Source organism: Ctenopharyngodon idella, chromosome 8, assembly GCF_019924925.1.
Source record: "Ctenopharyngodon idella isolate HZGC_01 chromosome 8, HZGC01, whole genome shotgun sequence".
Lineage (NCBI taxonomy): Eukaryota > Metazoa > Chordata > Actinopteri > Cypriniformes > Xenocyprididae > Ctenopharyngodon > Ctenopharyngodon idella.
In genome coordinates, this window is record NC_067227.1 from 7,165,112 (window position 1) to 7,186,863 (window position 21,752).

Sequence of the window (21,752 nt, forward strand, 5' to 3'; positions counted from 1 at the left end):
GCCAGAGGAGAACTGGCTCCCCGACTGAGCCTGGTTTCTCCCAAGGTTTTTTTCTCCATTTTAACACCTGTTTGCCACCTGATGTCACCTGTTGGAGTTTGGGTTCCTTGCCGCTGTCGCCTTTGGCTTGCTTAGTTGGGGACACTTGACATTTGATATTCAACTGTGTTTTGATCTGCCTGCATCGACACCATTGTATGAGAATTGAACTGAGCTGGATGATGACATCACTGTTTACTCCAGTGCTGATATAGATAAATTAACTAAATTAATAACTATTGATTCTTACATCGGAATGAATGAATACTGAATTTACTTAAGATGGATAATGACACCATTTTCTTTAAGAGCTGCTGTGCAGCCAAAATTATATACCAGTTATCACTGTAAAGCTGCTTTGACACAATCTGCATTGTTAAAAGCGCTATAAAAATAAAGGTGACTTGACTTGACTTGACTTGACTTAAAGTAAGTCAGTGGAAATCATGCTCCGGAGTGTTTCCGCAGGCCCCCCACACCGCGACACAGAACCGAAACCAAACTAGACCAAAGTGCTGGGATCCAAACACCATGCCCTGCACACAAAACAACTCACATGGACATAAGAGGGTACGGCCCAAGCGAACTCGGAACCACATGCTCAACATGACAAGACCAGACAAGATGATAGCAGTGTCAAAGCTGTCACAAAACCAAGAATACACAGACCAAAGTGACAGAACCTGTCTGCTAGCTACACCACTGCTAGAGGTTAAGGCAAGCCAAACACACATTCACAGCCTTTCTCTTGAAACTGAATTTGAAACTCTTTCCTCTTATTTCTTAATTCTCTAATCTTAATATTTGTTTTCTTCTAGTATAACAGGAAGTCTAATAATTCTTTCTCAATTACAGCATTATACATTACACTGGAAGAATAGCGACTAGATAAGCAAGTGCTCTTCAGCACTTGTGTTATTTATACCAGAGAGAGAAGAAGTGTAAACGTTGCTTCTTATCTGAGGAGAGCTTTTATCATTTGCCAGAGAAAAGATCACATGATCCAAGATGTGCAGTTTCAAAGAATGTCCCTTTTTTAGTCTTTCTTCTTTGCAATCAAATCTCACTGAAACCTGCAATCAAATCTCACTGAAACCTGCAGTCAATGGAAAATCGGCAGCTTTGACAATCCACTACATATAAAATACTACGTTTATGTGAATAAAACAGTGTTCCCATTCATATCAAGGTTAGTCAATTTAAACAAAAATAAAACCAAAATGCACTGCAATAGTTTTACAAACTTCTAAGCTTGAACAGAAACTGAACTTCTGTGGAGCTAGAAATATGACATAATGATCTGAATTTGAATTGTGTAAATTTGAATTATTGACAAGTGTCATTTAACAGAACTGAATATTAAGTGCCATTTTATATAGATTTGAATTTGAATTTTTTAAACTTGAATCCTGGACATTTGATATTTAACAAAATTGATTTTTTTTGTGGCATAATTTTCTACATATGCATTTTCAAACAGCTTATTTTTTTGTTCTGAATTCTTAGACTGCAAATATTCACTTCTTAAAAATACAGCTTCAAGTTTTCAACATGAATAACAAATTCAAAACACCAAATTCAATATTCTAAAATTTATAACCCAGAAATTCAGATCATACTGAAAGTAGGTCAGAGGTCCAACTTCCGGGTTCCACAGGGAAGAGTAGAGGATCTCGGAAAAGTCGAACGTTGCAGCAATAATTCTCAGCATGCCAGACATTTATCTCTGGGGGTCTCTGCTACACCTATTTGTTTTAGTAAAAAGTATATTTAGTATGGAAGTGATTAGCATGCTTAACAGTCACACATAACTCTATAATTACTATATTTCTTTTGCATTCTGTTATCGAAGTTGGATGTTAGGCTATTTCACTCGCTGGCGTTTTCAGCTCAAGAACGTCACAAATGATCATTCAGATATGTGTAACATAGCAGGCGTGATTACATGATTTATTTCCGCTCACTATCATGCAAATTGTAGGCTTATTATGGCATTTAAAGGCTAATTCAAACTCCAAACTCCAACAAACACCACAAACACAATTGGATAACTGTCGTATTCACGCAGACAGTACCATGCCCTGCTAAATAAACAAATAAATAAATAAAAATAACTTAAAAAGCAGTGAGCCATTGAACCGACAATGACCCATTTTAAGACTGCACAAGGTAAAATGATTTGCTTCACTTGTGGAGTTGAGATCAGCCAGGCTCTACTGGTTATCTCTGCTCACTTTAGACAGTGCAGCTGGTCCCATCAGGATAATGTCAGGTTTTTATGTAGCCTATATTTTTTTAGGATAACTTAACATCATTTGTATTGTGGGATGACCACAGGCCCAGACTGGCCATCGGAAACTCCGGAAGAAATCCTGCTGGTCGGGAGACTGATTTGGTCCGCTGCCCCGCTCACTTTCATTTATTTAGCCTATTTAGAATCTTTGATATTAATTTTATTATTACTATTATTATTACCTTCCTGATGTGCACAAGTGATTCCTGAATTTGGCATTCAATTTAGCCTACGCTATCATCTCTGGCGAACGACTTCTGCACGCAAAAGAAAAACTGTACATAAAGACGCAGTGAATGGGTGGCATTTCTTGATGGATCTTCGCTCTAAAGATGTGCGTCTCTGTGTCAGATAAATTAAATTTTAGACAATTATGTTCCTTCTTCGTCCATGCGAAATATGCACATATTGAATGAGTAACGTTTTCTAGCATATTTACTTGAACTTCGCTAGAAGGCTATATGATTTAACCTATTTCAGAGGTGGCAAAAATTAGAATTTAAAATGGACTAAATAAAGCTTTCTTGATTGTAACCTCTATCATTGTGTAAACACATTATGGCCTATAATTTTTGGTATAATGTTAAAAAAAAAAACTTTATTTGGGCTATTTTAGTTGCCATTTGCTATAGGCCAGGGGTTCTCAACCTTTTGCAAGCTGGGCCCCGCCAAAGCTGGTTCATTGCAGTTGGGGCCCCAGTGCCCCCCGGGGGGGCGCGCCCCACCGGTTGAGAACCACTGCTATAGGCTATAGGTAATAGGCCTAATATATATTATATATAAATATATAACGCAAGTAAATATAGAAAAAAAAAAATAGGCCTATACAATTATAGTAATAAGCTATAAAAATTATAGTCTAAAATTGTAAATTAAAGCACTAACTATAGCGGCATTCATTATAAACAACATATGCAAAGCCAAAACGAATTTATTTAAAAGTGAAACAAACGGCGTTGGGCTTTCTCTCATTCAGCACTAATCCAAATGTTTCCATATTATTCGAGATGTGGGCTAACATTTGGTTGCTAAACTTTTACTTAGTAAACAAGTTTTTGTACTTCATTCTTGTTCAGTGTCCTCGTAAAACAGCATTCTTCACGTGAGCAAAAATGTGCTTTGGCACAACACCACAGTGAGGCGGTGGTCAAGCTGAACTCGAGCAGTGTCATTTTTATAGGCTATATTCGGTCGACTGCATTTTATTTTGATGAACGGGCTGTGATGTCAATTTAACAATCCAACTGATAGCCTGTTGTGTGTACTGTACAGGCGTAAGGCGCCGGCGCGATCACTTGGATTTTTTCCTTAAACAGCAGTAGGCTATAATACTCCGTCATTTATGGTCATACAGATAACACATCATCATTGGAAACTTTAAAGCGTGCATTTATGTTTATTTGTTAACACTTACAAATAAAAACAAAACACTGTGCTTTTGTAAAATAAAGAAAACAAACAGAAAGTGCTTTCTATCATTTCCGTGAACAGGTTTGTGGAGTGCGAAAATTAACCAAAATTCAGCACAGCCTAGGCTATACTACGCTTTTTTTTTCTTTTGTTAATCTGTTAATTAATTGGAGTAACATAGCCTATGTTTCGTTTAGACCTATTCCTTTTACAGGCTATAAATTAGTCTGTTTTTCTCCATTCACAGAAGCGCAGCAGGTGCAATGTGACCATGAACCGGCTACCATGGTATTTTTAACCCTGTGGGGTCTGAGGATTTTTGGGGCCCTGGAGAAGTTTTGACATGCCCTGACATTTGTGCTTTTTTCAGTTGTTCATAAACATATTAATGACAAAAGTGTCATTACACTGTATTCAGCACGAACTAGGCTACAATAATATGTGAGGAACATGTATGTACATGTTTGTGTTTTTGAAGGAATAACGTTTATGCCTGTTTATTGAAAAAAACAAAAAACTTAAGTCACTGAAATAAGGCCAAAAAAAAAAAAAAAAAATTAAATCTGTGTTCACAAGACTTCTGGGTATTGGAGGTTGTAGACTAGAGTTTTTGCTTCAAAATGATGTAAAAATTATCCTGCATACTCGTTCATATAAAACAACAGATTTAAATTTTCTAAGACATTTTTTGTCAAAAAACACAGTATGCATGGAGGCGTGAATCTTCATGAATAATGCCGTGATTCACACCTGAGAAGACAAAAGATTCGCATAATGAGCCGCATAATGAGCTCTTTCAGTCAGGTAGGCTATGTGAAAAAAACCTCTGTGATCATGCTGATAAGAGGATTAATGTCCACTCTTGACAAAAAAAAACATGATTTTTGTGATCTCATGCATGCACGTATTATTGTACATCATGTGAAGAAAATTTTGTATAGGCCTATGTTAAATTACACTACCAGTCAAAAGATTGGACACATTTTTTTAAAAGTCTTAAGTCTCTAACCAAATAATGGTTTTCTATTTTAATATACTTTAAAATATAATGTATTTCTGTGATGCAAAGTGTCTGAACATTCCTACCTCTATGGCATTTCATATAGGCTAATATATTTGTTATATAGCCTAAATGTTAATGTGCAGTTGACAAACTATACATCATTTAAAAGATCTAAACCTCAAGTTTCACATTTTGACTCTTAAAATCTTATATTGACCGTAATTTCTTAATATGCTTAAAAGCATGCACATTTGGAGAAATATTGATGGATTCTTATATGTTTATGTCAATTTTCTATACAGAGGAGTAATATTTATTCAATATTTATTGTCATCACTGTGAGCACTGGATACTCTGTTTTCAATTCATACTTGCAGCCGGAGGGCGCTCTGTGCACCTTTAGTCCACAAATATCTCAGTAAAAGAAGAGGCATATCATGTGACATTCCAGGAACTAACAGAGGCTTCCAGAGATCGCTATAACATGCAGATAAACACTTTTCAAGATAATAAATACACGATTGCGACGATGTATACATGTATTGCCTCAGAATTTGCGTCTGAATAGCGCTCGCTCTGTGGGCTGAATCACGGGTGTCTGACATGTGTCTCTTTTCATTTAGATTACATAAACAGAGAATTTTTGTTTTCGATTTGACTTACACGATTTAAAACCTGACATTTCAACGTTTCTTTAGACATAAGTCCCATTTTTTTTTATTAGTATTTACTAAGTTACAGTTCATTTTCTGAGAACTATCAGATTGGACTTCGTTCAGAGGGAGACGACAGATCACGCATCATGTTAGTTTTCTTTATTTTACAAAAAGCACAACATTTTGTTTTTACTCTGAGTGTACACAAATAAAATAAGATATTTCACAGATTAAAATGGTGTATAACTCTTAATTGTATGTGCAACATTGACGGAGTATTTTGAGTCTCTTTCATACTGATAAGAAAAAAGCACGGTGGTATCGCCGGCGCAACCAGCCGACCCCTGAGTGTTAATAGGTCACAGACACATCCCTTCTGATTTAATTTAATAAGCCTACAATTTGCATGATATTGAGCGGAAATAAATCATGTAATCGCACCTGCTATCTTACACATATCTGAATGATCATTTGTGACGTTCTTGAGCTGAAAACGCCAGCATGTGAAATAGTCTAACATCCAACTTCGATAACAGAATGCAAAAGAAATATAGTAATTATAGTGTTATGTGTGACTGTTGAGCATGCTAATCACTTCCATACTAAATATACTTTATACTAAAACAAATAGGTGTAGCAGAGACCCCCAGAGATAAATGTCTGGCATGCTGAGAATTATTGCTGCTATGTAATTGGCCAAAATGCAACATTCGACTTTTCCAAGATCCTCTACTCTTCCCTGTGGAACCCGGAAGTTGGACTTCTGACCTACTTTCAGTACAATCTGAATTTCTGCGTTTTGAATTTTAGAATATTTAATTTGGTGTTTTGAATTTGTTATTCATGTTGAAAACTTGAAGCTGTATTTTTAAGAAGTGAATATTTGCAGTCTAAGAATTCAGAACGAAAAAATAAGCTGTTTGAAAATACATGTGTAGAAAATTATGCCATAAAAAAAAAAATTCAATTTCAAATGTCCAGGATTCAAGTTTAAAAAATTCAAATTCAAATCTATATAAAATGGCACTTAATATTCAATTCTGTTAAATGACACTTGTCAATAATTCAAATTTACACAATTCAAATTCAGATCATAATGTCGTATTTCTAGCTCCATAAACTTCTGGTCTATCAAACCACTGCTCTCAGTTCTCAGTCTGCTTTCCCAAATAGGATACCAGAGTTGAGCATCTTGATTGTGTATATTCAGAACTCAGTCACATGTCTGAAGGGTGCAGTGGTGGTTAGAGCTCCAGCTGTGGCTGCATCTCCTGGGAGTAAACATCTGAATTCCCATGGGTTTATACAGGGTCATGGGCGAGTACTAGTTGACATCGAACAATGCTTCAGCAGCCCTATTAAAAACAAACATTTCAAGAACATTAAAAAAAGCTATGAGAATGCAGTAAATCATACCACAACTTGTTTAATTTTCTCGGATTGAGAAAAATAAAGGAAGAAAGCTCTGTCTTTAACAACTGCCTCCAGAATTGTTGATAGTTTACTAACAGATATGCAAGCCTAGATGGAATCTGTTGACTTGCTTTTATTGCACAGATTTGAGGGAAAACTGTACCGGATGGGCATATCCATTCTGTGAATGGGTCAATAACAAAGAGTGTGCAAGATGAAAGAAAACTTAAATAAAAAAAATAATAATAAAATAAAAAAAAGTTTAAATTTAATGACTTGTCATGAAATATCATGTGAGGTATACATCATGTAAAAAATAATGCATATTTCCCTTTTACATCTTAATTTTTTTTATTAAAAAAAAAAGATTTTAAATGTAAGGCAACGTGATTTTTAAAAAAAATTTTTTATGAGGGTCTGCAGGGGTCCTCTCTATGATATAATTTCCTTTTTTTCCTCCATGTTTCTCTACGTTGGTTGCACCACATGACTAGGCGGTTGTATGCCTTTAAGTGGTGCCTCTTCACTACATGTTGTTATTCCTGAGGTGAAGACCCACAGAGATGTGGTGTCAGGTCCGTGCTCTCCTTTCTCCAGTAGGGCCTCGAGAGGCACCTATCCACCTCCACCCTGAAAGTGTACATGGCCGCAATAGTGGCAAACCCACGACATTGTGGGTGACAGGACCCAGAGGACCTGATCATTAGTTTCCTGAGAGGTGCGCAAAGGTTGAATCCTTCAAGACCTTGCCTCACCCCATCTTGGGATCTTTCTTTGGTTTTACAGACCTTACAGAAAGATCAATTTGAGTCTGTACAATCAATCGAGCTTAACGCTCTCTCTATGAAGACAGCCCTCCTGATTGTGCTTTCCTCCATCAAGAGGGTGGGGGACTTACAAGCCTTCTCTGTTAGTGAATCATGCCTGGAATTCAGGCCGGCTATGTGCCCGAAGTTCCCATTAATCCAGTGGTTCCTAATCCTGGTCCTGGAGGCACCCCAAGACTGCACATTTTGCAAGTCTTCTTAATCAAACACACCTGATCCAGGTCATCAGCTCATTAGTAGAGACTCCAAGACCTGAAATGGGTGTGTTAGAGAAAGGAGACATGCAAAATGTGCAGTGCTGGGGTGCCTCCAGGACCAGGATTGGGAACCACTGCACTAATCCCTTCAGGGAACAAGTGGTGAATTTACAAGCGATCCCTCCTGATGAGGGAGACCCAGCCCTGTCTCTTCTGTGTCCATTGCGTGCTTTGCACATATACCTGGACCGCACACAGAGCTTCAGATGATTTCACAGCTCTTTGTGTGCGTTGGAGCTCAGCAGAAGAGGAAAACGGTCTCCAAACAGAGATTGGCCGACTGGATTGTGGATGCCATTCTCCAGGCTGATCAGGCCTAAAGCATACCGTGCCCATTGGAAGAGAGAGCTCACTTCACCAGGGGTATTGCGGCTATATCGGCTTTGGCGAACAGTGCTTCATTAGCAGACATCTGTAGAGCTGCGGGCTGGGCTACACCCAATGCCTTCACAAGATTTTATAATCTCCACATGGAACCAGTTTAATCTCAAGTCTTGGGTAATAACAGGTAAAACTCAGACAACTGATTGGGTGTAGTACTTACATGGGCACCCTCCCCCTCTCTGAGGTGGTAACGTCCGCCTTTTTGTCTCAGAGAGTTCCCCAGGCTCACTACCAGGCCCGTTACTGATGTTATGCCCCTTTCAGGTGAGCCCTTGTAATCTGGCAAAGTGCTCCATATGTAGTGATTCCCTAACAGTGATCCCAAATAATGTTTTCTTCCACAGTTTGATTTCCCTATCGGCGAACCCTGTGTCTTCCCCTGGATGGAGCCTGCTCTGTTGCTAGTTCCTGTGGCCGGTAGTCACTCCCTTGTCAGGTAGAGCCCACCACAGGGACTCTTTCCTATGCAGTACTCCCCATTAGGTGAGTCCATAGGATGTACTTTCCACATACTAACCTCCCTTTGGGGTAGGATGTGGTTTCCTTTCTCAACAGAGGAGAATGCTTCCCAATTACAACCAGGTGTACTTAGCCATAAAAAAATAAAAATAAAAATAAATAAATAAAAAACACAGAAGAGGCCCTACAGCTGGAGTGACCTCTTCCAAGAGGTGAGGGGGTCCCCTGATATGGGCAGACCTGAGGTCATTTACCCAGAGCGTTGCAAGGACACAACATCAAAAGTGACCAACAGAAAGGGAACATCACGGTTACTAGTGTAACCCTCATTCCCTAATGGAGGAAATGGAGATGTTGTGTCTCTCCTGCCACAACTCTGAACTGCCGCTGAAGTGGTCGAGACGTTGTCTCGGCTCCTCAGCACAAACCTGAATGTGTGGAGCATGCTGGCCTCCTTTTATATCCGTATGTCAGGGAGAGTGGCAAGACAGTCAAATTCCACATGCCAACTTCATTGGCCTTTCTGAATACGTCAACACAATGTCTCTGTTCCCTCCATCAGGGAATGAGGGTTACACTAGTAACTGAGACAATATTGCAGTCACAAATGAATGCAAACAATAAATTCAAATAAAAGATAGTGTAAATTCACAGCTCAGTTAAACATTATATGTAAAAAAATACCAGAAATCTGTTATTTTTCAGAAAAATGGGGCTGTAAATGAGATGGCAAATATCACTTACATAGTAAGCACCTATTCCAAAAACTTTCCTGTAAAAAAAGTATGAGACTTCTGTTTTCATTTATCGAACACACTGACCTTCAGACGTGACAAAGCTGGCAATGGAGTGCTAACAGTAAAGTCATTAAGCAAACAGAGCTCCAGCCAGATGTCAATAGCTGACTGTGGCAAAGGCCCTCTGTCCTTCATATTGTCATTCTCAAGGTCTCAGTCTTCACACTAGCTTCTTTTCTTCTACAAACTCCCTCATGTCTCACGGCCACACTTTAGAAAGCAATGTGTAGCCTTCATCAGACTATTACGTATGTGAGAATCTGAAAAGAATGCACCCACTTTCATGTGTTATTGAGATATATTCACATTTAAATAACATTTGATTTCTTTGACATTCCACTGTTTCTCGTAGACTTGAGCCAATAACAACTGTTCGCTAAGAAGTCGCCCCACCCATTCTCGCTTTGTGCAGGAACTGTAAAATGTGTGGAGGATAAATATTGAGCATTGTCATAACAATGTTTCAAAGGTCAAAGAACCCAGCTACTGGCTTCCGTCGAAATCAAACACACACACACACAAACCCGCATCCTTTATTGCTTTGAGGTTCTATTACTGAACCTTTATTTCTAAAGTCCTTTCTTCTATCCTAATTTTCCTTAGAGCACATTACTGTACCTTGTTATCACTGGGCCCAACCTAAAGAGGAAAACCCTTGGATTGATGATGTGTCTTATTGTACCTATACATTATTCATTTCTGCCTTGGCATCTCAAACACTAATACTGGGTAATAAATTGTACTATTCATGTGGAATATGTTTTTTCATGGATCCATCTTATTAGTTACTAATCACTGTTCAAAACATAACTTGTGTCATCTTTTAGTAATGGCATCAAAGGAATGTTCCAGGAAATGTGACTTAATCTGTGCTGTACTTAGCCATAATAATTTATAATATATAAATAATGTATAATAATAATAATGCAGTAGAAGCAAAATGGCTTATACTGCAATTTAGTCTTTCATTGTAACTGCATTATTGTCAACACATTTTTTTCCCCAAACCTTGGGACAAGGTCAAATTATTTTCTGTGGTGATCTACTGTCTGTGCACACTAAAAATTCAAAGTGATACTTTACATTATAGAAAGTGATACTGAACATTTTATATCCATTTAATAAAAACTAACATAAACTGTTTGACAAGGTAAATTACAATACACTTTGTACAAGCTGTGTAACTCTGTAATTTCATTATCTCTATATTTAACCTTCCTTCTCCATAACTGTACCCCAAAGGAAAATTGCTTCATTCTTCAAGTTAAACTTTGAGAATTTGCTTGTAAGTTGTAAGTCATGTAAATACGCAACCACTTCAAGATCATTGTACAGATGTCACGTTCCATGAGGGGGTGAGACCATTTGATTCATTAGCAAAACTAATGCCCCGAGGTGCATGGGCGTCATCAACATTTCGGAAATGCTTCAAACACCCACTTTGTGTGTTTGTGTTGCTGAGGACACAGAGAGACATTTTGCATTCCTGGCCAAAATGCTTCAAAAGGGTGTATAACCTCTGGTCAACTGATTTGACCCCTTGTTGACAGTTGACCCTTTTGTCTGACACAATAGAAAGTCTGTCTGGAAAGAAAAATTAATGAAATCTTGAGCAGATGTCCATGGTAACATGCTAGCTCTCAGTGGGATCAAAAGCAATAGCAATCACAACCAAAGTTTAACCGAAAATTTTCCGTCATTGACTAAATATTTTTAGCAGTTACGGAAAAATCTGAAGACCGTCCGTCATTTTGGCAGATTACACTGAGGGTGATCTACTGTAACTTGTAGCTGTAATTCCAAACCCCTGTCCAGTTGGTGGTGAGTGCTCTTCAGTGTGGCAGCAGAGTGGGGTTCAGTCCCCAGAACAAAATTAAAACTGCCACGAGAAGTTGTCTGTCCAAGGCAAAGACTCAAAATCTAATGACAATCTCTTGACAATTTAATGCATCCTTGCTGATTAAACTTATTAAATTTCTTAAAAACAAATTATAATGACCCCAAAATAATAGTGTATATTGGAATACTAATGGAGTAAAAGAACTTGAATAAAAATAAATATTAAAGAACTTTACAACTACCATTCTAAATATGTACAAAGATCTGAAAAAAATGTGGAAAAAAGGTGTCGTTTGTGTCCTTCTGCAGTTTTTTGTTTCACAAATTGTACCCTAATCTCTTCTAAATATGATACATTTAAGAAACGCCGTCCTCACATCATCACCATATCCTGTGCCCGCAACATGACGGCTACCAAAGCCTTTCAAGTGGCACCGTGTTTACAAAATGAGTAAATACAGGAAAAAACACAAATACACACATACACGCACACATACATTTGGATCTAAATATGTTTAAACGGCAGTTGATGCCACTATGGGGTGTAACCACACGATAACCAAACAAGCAGATACACAGAATGGTGTCTCAAACATATACACACCTAAAATCATAGTATCAGTTTCAGTCTGGTTACAGAACAGTGTGTGATTGACAATCAACTTTGAACAAATTTGAACTTCACGAATCCATGAAGTCTTTTATGTGAAAAATACAACCCCACAACTCATTTAAGCTGTGTTTTGAGCAGGGAAACATCGGACTGAATGCCACAGGAACAAATCCTAAGTAGACAAACAAATGAGACAAATGTGTAATGAATGAATGAAATATGAAAAATTAATCCATTCTGGAGTGGATGTTATGCAATTTATATTATGAAGAACAGAGAAAGAGAGAGAATGTGTGTGTGTGTGTGTGTGTGTGTGTGTGTCTGTATGGTCCTGATAAACCCTATGTTGTGTATTTCCCAAAATGTCATTTATGTGGAAATATTATGAAGTCTGTAAACAGGACATTAACACAGGCCAGAGATTGGACATGCCGAAGATGGATGCAAAGAGGAGAATGTCACTGTTCGCAATGTGCGAAATATAGCAGGAAAAATATGAATATTGAAATGGTGTTAGGGGTTTATATGAACGTACCTCTGAAGGCAACTCTCTATCTACAGAAAAGTTTCGATGGCATTTTATTTTCCTCTTATCTGTGTATAAAGTTATGAGCGCAGCGATGCTTTGTGTACAGCGGTAACCAAGGAAATGCTATATCGCTGCAGTTCCATTCCAGAGTGAATCTGCATTTTCATTCATAAAAGAGCATTTGCACAGTTAAGTGCAGCGATTCCCCCCTGGGCGCGTTGGCGCAAAAGAGCAGATTTCCCTAAAAGAGCAAGCACGGGTGGCGAGTGTCTTTTTAAAGATGCCTTTCCGTCCGTGTGTTTCTGGATGCTGTCGTTTCCTGTCCTCATCTGGCGGCCACGATTGCTGTCTCAAATGTTTGGGCCACGAACATGCTGAGATGGTGTTAGTGAATGGTTCATGTTCTTACTGCGAGAGCATATGACCATGTCGGCACTGCAGTCGCGACTCTCTTTCTTCATGTAGGTAAGAGTCCCCTCTGCTGTTATCCAGCCCACTGCCTCTGCACAAGGCAGAGCCACGAATCTGGTTAGCACTCTGGGAGACCTGAGGGTTACAGTGGGAGCGTTTCCGCCGGGCCAGCATGGCGTGTGCTGTCGAATTGCTGGATGATGGCATGGGTCCTTCTAGCTGGGAACCCAGCGTGTCATTCGGTGCTCCGGGTGAGGATCAGATATCGATAGCTGCATCGGAGAGTGGCCTATTGTCCTCTGGAGAGGAAGATGAAGCTGAGCTTCCCCCCTCTAGGATGCCTGCTTATGCTGAATCTGATTTCAATTTGATGCCCAATAGAGCCTGTCCCTCCAGCCGAGATGAAGTCAGGGTTTTACAGCCCATACTTAATTGTATGCCATGCTTTACATAATCACATTGAAAAGGTCACACGTGATGTAGGCGGAAGTAACGCAGCAGGGCGAAAAACTTAGCAAGAGTGACTTTGGCTCCTCCCTCCCTTGGCTCCACCTGGGACCGTCGTCCTCACGGCTCCACTGGGCTCTCTCATCCCTCCAGGTCTGCCTTGGTCAGTCATCGCTCTGCCTGCGCCACAGACTTCCATGCCTTCAGTTGCGCTTTGTCCCTCCACCCCTTTGGTTACATCAGGCTCTGCCTTCCCCCCGGCTTTGTCTTGGTCCTCAGTCACACTGGCTCTGCCTCAGTCTTCTGGCACCCTGGCTCCATTGTGGACGCTCGTCGCTGTGGCTCCGCCTCAGTCTCCTGATCCAACGGTGTTGCATGGTCTTATTGGCTCTGCAGCTCCGCCTGGGTCTCCACTTCCATCGGCTCCATCTCAGTCTGTCTGTTGATTTGTGATTAAAGATTGTTCTTTTGGACATCCCCATTTTGTACTTAATCTGTAATTTTAGGACATCAACAGACTTCAGCGTCAGGCTCAGCCATTTGTTGTTGTTTTTTTACCCAGGGTAAGCAAGGACAGAAGCACCCAGATCTTTGAATATTAGCACATTTAATGGACAGTGCAACTGGAATGGGATTCGCAATGTACAGTTGCCACGTGACACCAACAGCACATTGTGCAGTCAAGTGGTGCTCACTGCAGAGCCAAATGGGTGGAACCTGACCTACTTAAGGTTCAGGTTAGGGTGTGGTTGGACCTTAGGTCCGAAGAGGGGGGGCTAGACATCAGGCTCCGCCGACTGGCTCTGCAGTGAGCAGCCTCTCTGTGCAGCTCTCTCTGTACTGTATCATTGCAGCTATTTGAACTGGCCGACCACTGAGCGAGTCCAGAAATGTATATGTTGCTAAAGCCATCTTCTAAGTCAAGTCTGCAGCAACATTATTTAAGTAAAAATATTTCTTTGCGCTCAGAATGTGATTTCTGCAATATAGAAATACATTTTTACAGCTAAGCAATCCTCACCATCATTAAACCTTTAAAATGTAGCATGTCATGGGAAAAGTATTAGACTATTTACGGTATTTCTATACATACCGTAAAGTCATTTATTTTAACATCTGGGTAATTTTTCATGTAATTTCATGTAATCTAATGATTTCATGCAATTTGTGTGTTTATCTCCATTCATGAGAGAGACATATTTAATCTAAAAGTATAAATGTAAAGCATTCTGTGTACTTCACCACTTCGATCAGATTGTGTACAGTCCAGAGTGTGCACACATACTTTTGCGGTTTATTGTTTATAAATCCCGATTTGTGTGTGTTTTACAGATCGGGCCAGTCTGGTCAAATGTATTTCATGGTGTATTACATTGTATTACATTGAATTATGAAGAATGTCAGATTTGGATTTTCTTTAAGCCTTCCATGCTATTTTTTCAGTGGATTTTAAAAAAATGGTGGGGACATGTCCCACCCGCAAATTACGCCTACGTGTGTGTGTTTGTGTGGGAGGTCACATTCTTGTTTTGACCGATAGTGACAGAACAGGGAAGAGGAAAAAAGCTTGTTGGAAAAAAAAAAAAACAGCATGACCAGGCTAAATGAGATATATCCATTATATATTTATGTATTTGTTCTGAAACGTCTAAAAATTGTGTTTAACTAAATAAAGCTAACATCTTTTAAAAATCAAAGCATTTTCCTCACTAGTTTTCACTAGATAAATCCAAAATGCATAAGCAGCTTTTTATGCACCAATTGTATATGCACCAAAATAACAATAAGCAATAAAATTTACCAACATACACTACTGTTCTTTGGGGTCAGTAAGAATTATTATTATTATTATTTTTTTTGGCTGTAATGGCTGCTGAAATTCAGCTCTTCCATTACAGGAATAAATTACATTTTAAAATATATTAAACAGTTATTTTAAATTGCAATAACAATTCACAATATTAATGTTTTTACTGAATAAATAAATATTTTTATAATATTTAAATAAATTCAGCTTTAATAAGAAATTTAAGAGCATAAAAGACTTCTTTCAAAAACATAAAAAAAAAAAAAAAATCTTACCAAACACAAAAAACACTTTTCAAGAGAAAAAAAAAGAAAGAAAAAAAAAAGAAAAAGTTTGTGACTTAATATCTTGTAATTGCAACTTTATTTTCTTGCAATTGTAACTTTATACCTCACAGTGTGACATTTTCTTACATAAAATTGGAACATTAAGAACTGCAAAGATTCACTTCATCTTTCGGACCCTCGACTGCAGTAACTGAAGGATCATATGACCCCCACTCCACTGTCTTCACTCCAATTGGTAGTTGCTGCTCATTTGCATAAAGTTTAACTTTGTCAAGTTATCAGACATAGCCACAATGCAATTGTCAACAGCTGGGTTCAGGTTGCTTCATCACTGCAATTCACTGGCTGTGTGAATGCTCTTCAACCTTTTTTTTTTTTAAATAATTCACTGAAAAAGATTGAACTGAAATGATTTGAAATGCTCAACTCCAACACCATTCTTGTTGCTGACATTTAAATTGGTCTTATGCTCTCATACAACAAATATATTTACATTAAAATTATTGCAAAGTTATTTAATTTTATATCAGCAAATATTGTTATGAGCAGTGGTATATAACTCGCATGACGATGAGGAATAACTGAAGGTAGCCTTAAAAAACAGAATCAAGGAACCAGGAGAAACTCAGGAGAACAACCACATAATACAAATGAGAACCAACTGAGATTGAGGGAGAACACAGGGTATATACAGTGCTCAGAGTAAATGAGTACACCCGCTTTGAAAAGTAACATTTTAACAATATCTCAATGAACACAAAAACAATTTCCAAAATGCTGACAAGACTAAGTTTTATATAACATCTGTTTAACTTATAACATTAAAATAAGGTTAATAATATAACTTAGAGAACAAAATTTTCAGTTTTACTCAAATTAGGGTGATGCAAAAATGAGTACACCCCACTGAAAGTCTCTGGAGCAAAGCTAATTTAACAAGAATTCAAGCACAGGTGAGTCTAATTATTCATTACACAGGTGTCCAGCAGACAGTTGACTATAAAAGGGTGTTAAAACCCCTTCCCATTTCATGCTGTCAGCAATGGCACCACATGGACAAGAAATGTCACAAGACCTGAGAAAGAAAATAATTTCTTTACACCAGAAAGGTGAAGGCCACAAGAAGATCAGCAAAGCTTTACTTATCAGTCAGAATACTGTAGCAAAAGTGGTACAAAAATTTAAAAAAGATGGAACTGCAACCATCTCACAGAGACGTCCAGGTCGTCCACGGAAGTTAACACCTCGACAGGAGCGTCTTCTGATGAGAAACGTTGAAGAAAATCGGCATGCAAGTTCACTGCAGTTATCTTAAGAAGCAGAAAGCCAAACCGGGGTGACTATTTCCCGTGACACAATACGGCGTACACTGCAAAGGAATGCATGAGTGCCGTCCATGTTTTTGGAACTGATGGCTTCAAAACTGTATGGCATTGCAAAGGTGAGGAATACAAAGAAAAATGCATGGTTCCTACAGTGAAACATGGTGGTGGCAATGTCCTTATGTGGGGCTGCATGAGTGCTGCTGGTGTTGGGGAGCTGCATTTTATTGATGGCATCATGAATTCACAGATGAACTGCTCTATACTGAAAGAGAAGATGCTACCATCACTCCGTGCCCTTGGTCGTCCGTCGTGCACTTTTCCAACATGACAATGATCCTAAACACACATCTAAGGCCACTGTTGGACTTCTAAAGAAGAACAGGGTGAAAGTGATTCATTGGCTCCTGATCTGAACCCAATCGAACACCTATGGGGAATTCTGAAGAGACAAGTTGAGCATCACTCTCCATCCAACATCCAGTCTCTAAAAGAGGTCATTCTTGAAGAATGGAAAAAGATGTTGCAAAATGTCACCAACTTGTTCATTTCATGCCTAGAAGACTTGGTGCTCTCATTAAAAATCATGGAGGCCATACAAAGTACTAGATGTAGTAGGGGTGTACTCATTTTTGCATCACCCTAATTTGAGTAAAACTGAAAATTTTGTTCTCTAAGTTATATTATTAACCTTACTTTCATGTTATAAGTTAAACAGATGTTATATAAAACTTAGTCTTGTCAACATTTTGAAAATTGTTTTTGTGTTCATTGAGATATTGTTTAAAATGTTACCTTTCAAAGGGGGTGTACTCATTTATGCTGAGCACTGTATATATACACATGGCAAACAAAGGGAGAAACTAACTAGACACACCTGAAATGAGGACTCTTATCAAATCAGTAACCAAGGATACAAACAAGGACAGGACTAATTAACAAACTAGAATTCAACTAAGAAGCACAGACTAGAACAGAATAGGCAACAGACATAACCCTGACATTACTCCCCCTCCCAGAAAGAGTCCAACCTGGGAGGGGGGGGCGGGCACCCTGGAGGTCGTGGGCAGGTGCTGGCAGGTTAGGAGGCCTCCAGGGTGGTACCGGCTGTGCAGGTGACCAGGGCGGAGCCGGCAGTTCAAGGGGCCAGAGCGAAGCCAGCAGTTCAGGGGAGCATGGAGGTACAGGGGGCGCTGGAGCCTCCGGGAGCACTGGGGATTCAGGGGTCCACGGTGGTGCAGCCTCCATGGCCTTGGCCGTACCCCAGGCTCGGCCACTATGGCCACTCAGTCACTGGACTCTGGTCAGAGGCTGGAGCAGACATTGGAGTGTATCCAGGGGCTGGAGCAGACATTGGAGCATATTCAGGGGCTGGAGAAGACACTGGAGCAGACTCAGGGGCTGGAGTAGACACTGGAGGGGACTCAGGGGCTGGAGAATACACTGGAGCGGACATAGGGGTTGGAGCCATCTCTGGGCTCCAAGACATCTCCTCATACTCCACCAAAACTCCTAAAGGCACATGCGTGGCTGCCATGACGGGATGAGACTCAGGAATGGCGGCCATCTTGGGACCAGGCTTAGGAATGGTGGCCTGCGGGCTAGCGTGTGACGTGGCCTGTATCTTCAGGAATGGGATGGCCTTAGGAGCTGCAGATGGAGGAAGTGAGGTAAACTTCAGCGCTGACCTGAGAGATGTAAATGATGGGTCTGCAACTTTGGTCCCCAGGTCAGCGCTGTTGGAACCCCATCTTCGGACACAGGAAAGTGCCGGAGGACAGAAATGGACGGATCCATTGGAGCAGTATGTGGAGGGCACCGGCGTGGGGTGAGCTGGCGAGACCAAGTGTGTTTCAGAGGGGGCTGGATGAGGAAGATACTTCTTTACTTTAATTTCTTCTACTTCAAAATTTTAATAGAGATTAAATTAAATAGAGATTAATAGATTTTTATCGATTCGACTAAAGAAAAATAACAAGCAGGCTCGCTATAACGAATAGTATCCTCATCCAGTCCCATCCGAAAAAAACACATTGAAGGAGGTGTCAGGCCAGCTCACCTGATGGGATAGCTCGAGAAATTCCTCCACAAACCTCTCCAAAGGCCGACCATTTTGCCGCAGGCCCCACAGGCGGTCCTCAGCCAGGATCATTTTTTGGGTCGGTTCTTCTGTTACGAGCAGTGTTAAATAACTCGCACGACGATGAGGAATAACTGAAGGTAGACTTTAATAACAGAATCAAGGAACCAGGAGAAACTCAGGAGAACAACCACATAATACAAATGAGAACCGACTGAGACTGAGGGAGAACACACACCCTGTGTTCTCCCTCAGTCTCAGTCGGTTCTCGTTTGTATTATGTTGTTGTTCTCCTGAGTTTCTCCTGGTTCCTTAATTCTGTTATTATATATACACATGACACTCATTCTCATATATACACATGGTAAACAAAGGGAGAAACAAACTAGACACACCTGAAACGAGGACTCTAATCAAATCAGTAACCAAGGATACAAACAAGGACAGGACTAATTAACAAACTAGAATTCAACTAAAGCTAAGTTTACAATACAGGATTTTAAGCCCGATTTAAGCCCGATTTGCAAGTTAACGAGCTCGCGAACAGGTCGGGCTGTGATCGGGGGAAAATCAGCAAGTGATCGGCGCTCGCCAATCTTTATGTGTGAACTACTCAACGATGCATCAAAGAGGCTCGCTGATGCGTCACGACACCTCACAGACGCCAGACAAATATCTAGCATGCCAAATATCTGGAGCTGTCGGCCGACTCGATATCCTGTGGTGTCTCGTGTCGCGACGAGCTACAGCCAATGAAATACACACTGATGTCTATGGAAGCAGCAATCCATTCAAATTTAATTTGCCGACGTTTACTCCTATCAGATACACATTGTGTAACTATAAAGCTCACTCACTCTATTGTTCTCCCAGTTCACCGGCCACATGTATTTCGGGACAAATGGATGAATTCACGTTATATATTAAGATCAAGGTCATTACATAGGTTTTTAAATGACAAAACACTCACTTGCACATATTTGAGAATCAGAATGTCAGATAGTTGATGACATGGTGAGAAAAGCAATACATCTGTCATACAATGTGGCCGCGGTTTGTCACGTGACAAGCATGACGCGTCGTCATGGAAACAATAAAGGGAAACGTTCTAAAATAACAGTCGCCTTAACTCTGGGAGATCAGCCAGAATATTTTGAACTTATGTGTAAAAGGGTTATTTTAATTTTAATTAAATTTAATTAAAAATTTAATCTAATTTCCTCCCAACATCCATTTTCAAATAAAGTCGTTGGGTGACAGTTGTCGTCACCTCGTGTAGTGTGTAACCTCCTGTTGCAGATCATTTACGTAGTGTCACGTAGTGTGAACACCACAACGACTTCAAGACTCCACAGCAAGTTATGTAGTCTGAACAGCACAGCGATCTACCGATGTTTAAAGTCCTGTAGTGTAAACTTGGCTTAAGAAGCACAGACTAGAACAGAACAGGCAAACAGATAAAAAACAAACTATAAACAGACATAACCCTGACACATATACAATTTTTCAATATTTAGCAAATTTTTTAAATATCTTCCAACTCAAGCCTAAAAAATGTGACTATAGAAAATGTCAGAAAAAAAAGTGCACAGCAGCTAAACAGTAATATTATCTATGATGTCAGTTTTTTCCCCAACATTTTTTGTTTTGTTTTGTTTTCAGAAACAGAAAGGAGCACAGGGGGAGGTGGAGTAGCTCATTTGCTCCTGTCAGACTTCACACTACGCCGCCGCTGGTGAAATTAGCACTGCTCTCTGACCTTTACTTAAACAAACCGAGAAACTCGCTCCTCTCCTGAGATTTCAGTCATGGTGGCGTGGCTGATGGGGGAAGCTGTAGGACTATTACTTACATTCCAGAACAATGATCAAATCTGCACAACTACAACATCACTAACTGCAATTATGAGAAATTTACAATGAAAAATTCAACACCTCTGAGTTCTGAAAGAGCTGCTGAGATGTGTTCAGAAATGTATGATCTTTTACAGTGGTGGTGTAGTTTTACAGATGGTAGTGGAAAGGTTGTAGGTTTGAATCCCAGTGGGACTGATTCATTTAATCAAGACATTTAGCCACTTTAATTCACTATGTCACTTTGTATAAAAGATTCAACTACATTACAAAAAAAAAATGTTAATGATACTGGACACAGACTTTTTCTGCAGGCTTTGTTTGACTAAATGAGACAAAAACGACATAAGAGGTCTTATATTGAAACTATTCAATGTGATTACTAGCATTACTAACTAGTGGAAAGTGACTTACAAGGACAGTCTTAGGATTAGAGTATCTTGCTCGATAGCTCAAAATGACAGTGCCAATGCCACTGCACACCAGCTGACTCCCCAGTAACACCAAAAAAGTTTTTTTTCATATGGAAAATACCTGTGTGGATGATATGTGGATCTGATGTTGCCTATATGAAGCTTTCACAGGAGCACTGCACTCATACAGACTACAGACTGATGTGACAACAGATAAATACCTTTTTGCTTGTCCATCGCTGGAAATGATCAAAGCGTCCAAGTGAAATGTTCTCGGTCGCTTCCAGAGTTCATCGCTGTGTCTGTTCCTGGATGTGTAAACGAAGTTAAAGTGAATTTAAGTGCAATTTCGAAATGAATCAAGGGAGAGTTGCAGGTCAGGCGACAGTCAAACGAAGATAACAGCGAAACTGTCCAAACAAGCGGCTACATTGTCAACATCCACTCCACATCTCTGTATCACTGAACTCTCCGCCTCCAGCTGTGCTTCTGAAATCCGCCAATGTACAGCAGCTCAACAGCGCCACCCAATGCTCTCAATTTGGACAATAGTGGCAATTACAAAATAACCTGTACCAATGAACAGTAAAGTATTTATCTATGTGAGGTAGTA

At 39.6% G+C, this 21,752-nt stretch overlaps 1 protein-coding gene across 5 annotated transcripts in view; it reads right to left on the reverse strand.

Moving 5' to 3' along the window:
* Positions 1–21,652, reverse strand: part of si:dkey-220o5.5 (actin filament-associated protein 1-like 2) — a 68,999-nt gene extending 47,347 nt beyond the window's left edge. For 2 of the 5 annotated variants that reach the window (XM_051903094.1, XM_051903093.1), the window contains exon 1: positions 21,361–21,649. In XM_051903094.1, coding sequence (XP_051759054.1) covers positions 21,361–21,376 — 16 coding nt within the window. In that variant the 5' untranslated portion in view covers positions 21,377–21,649. Of the gene's footprint in view, positions 1–21,360 lie in introns of all 5 variants that reach the window. The other 3 variants (XM_051903092.1, XM_051903091.1, XM_051903095.1) reach the window with 3 other exon arrangements.
* Positions 21,653–21,752: the final 100 nt, after the last annotated feature.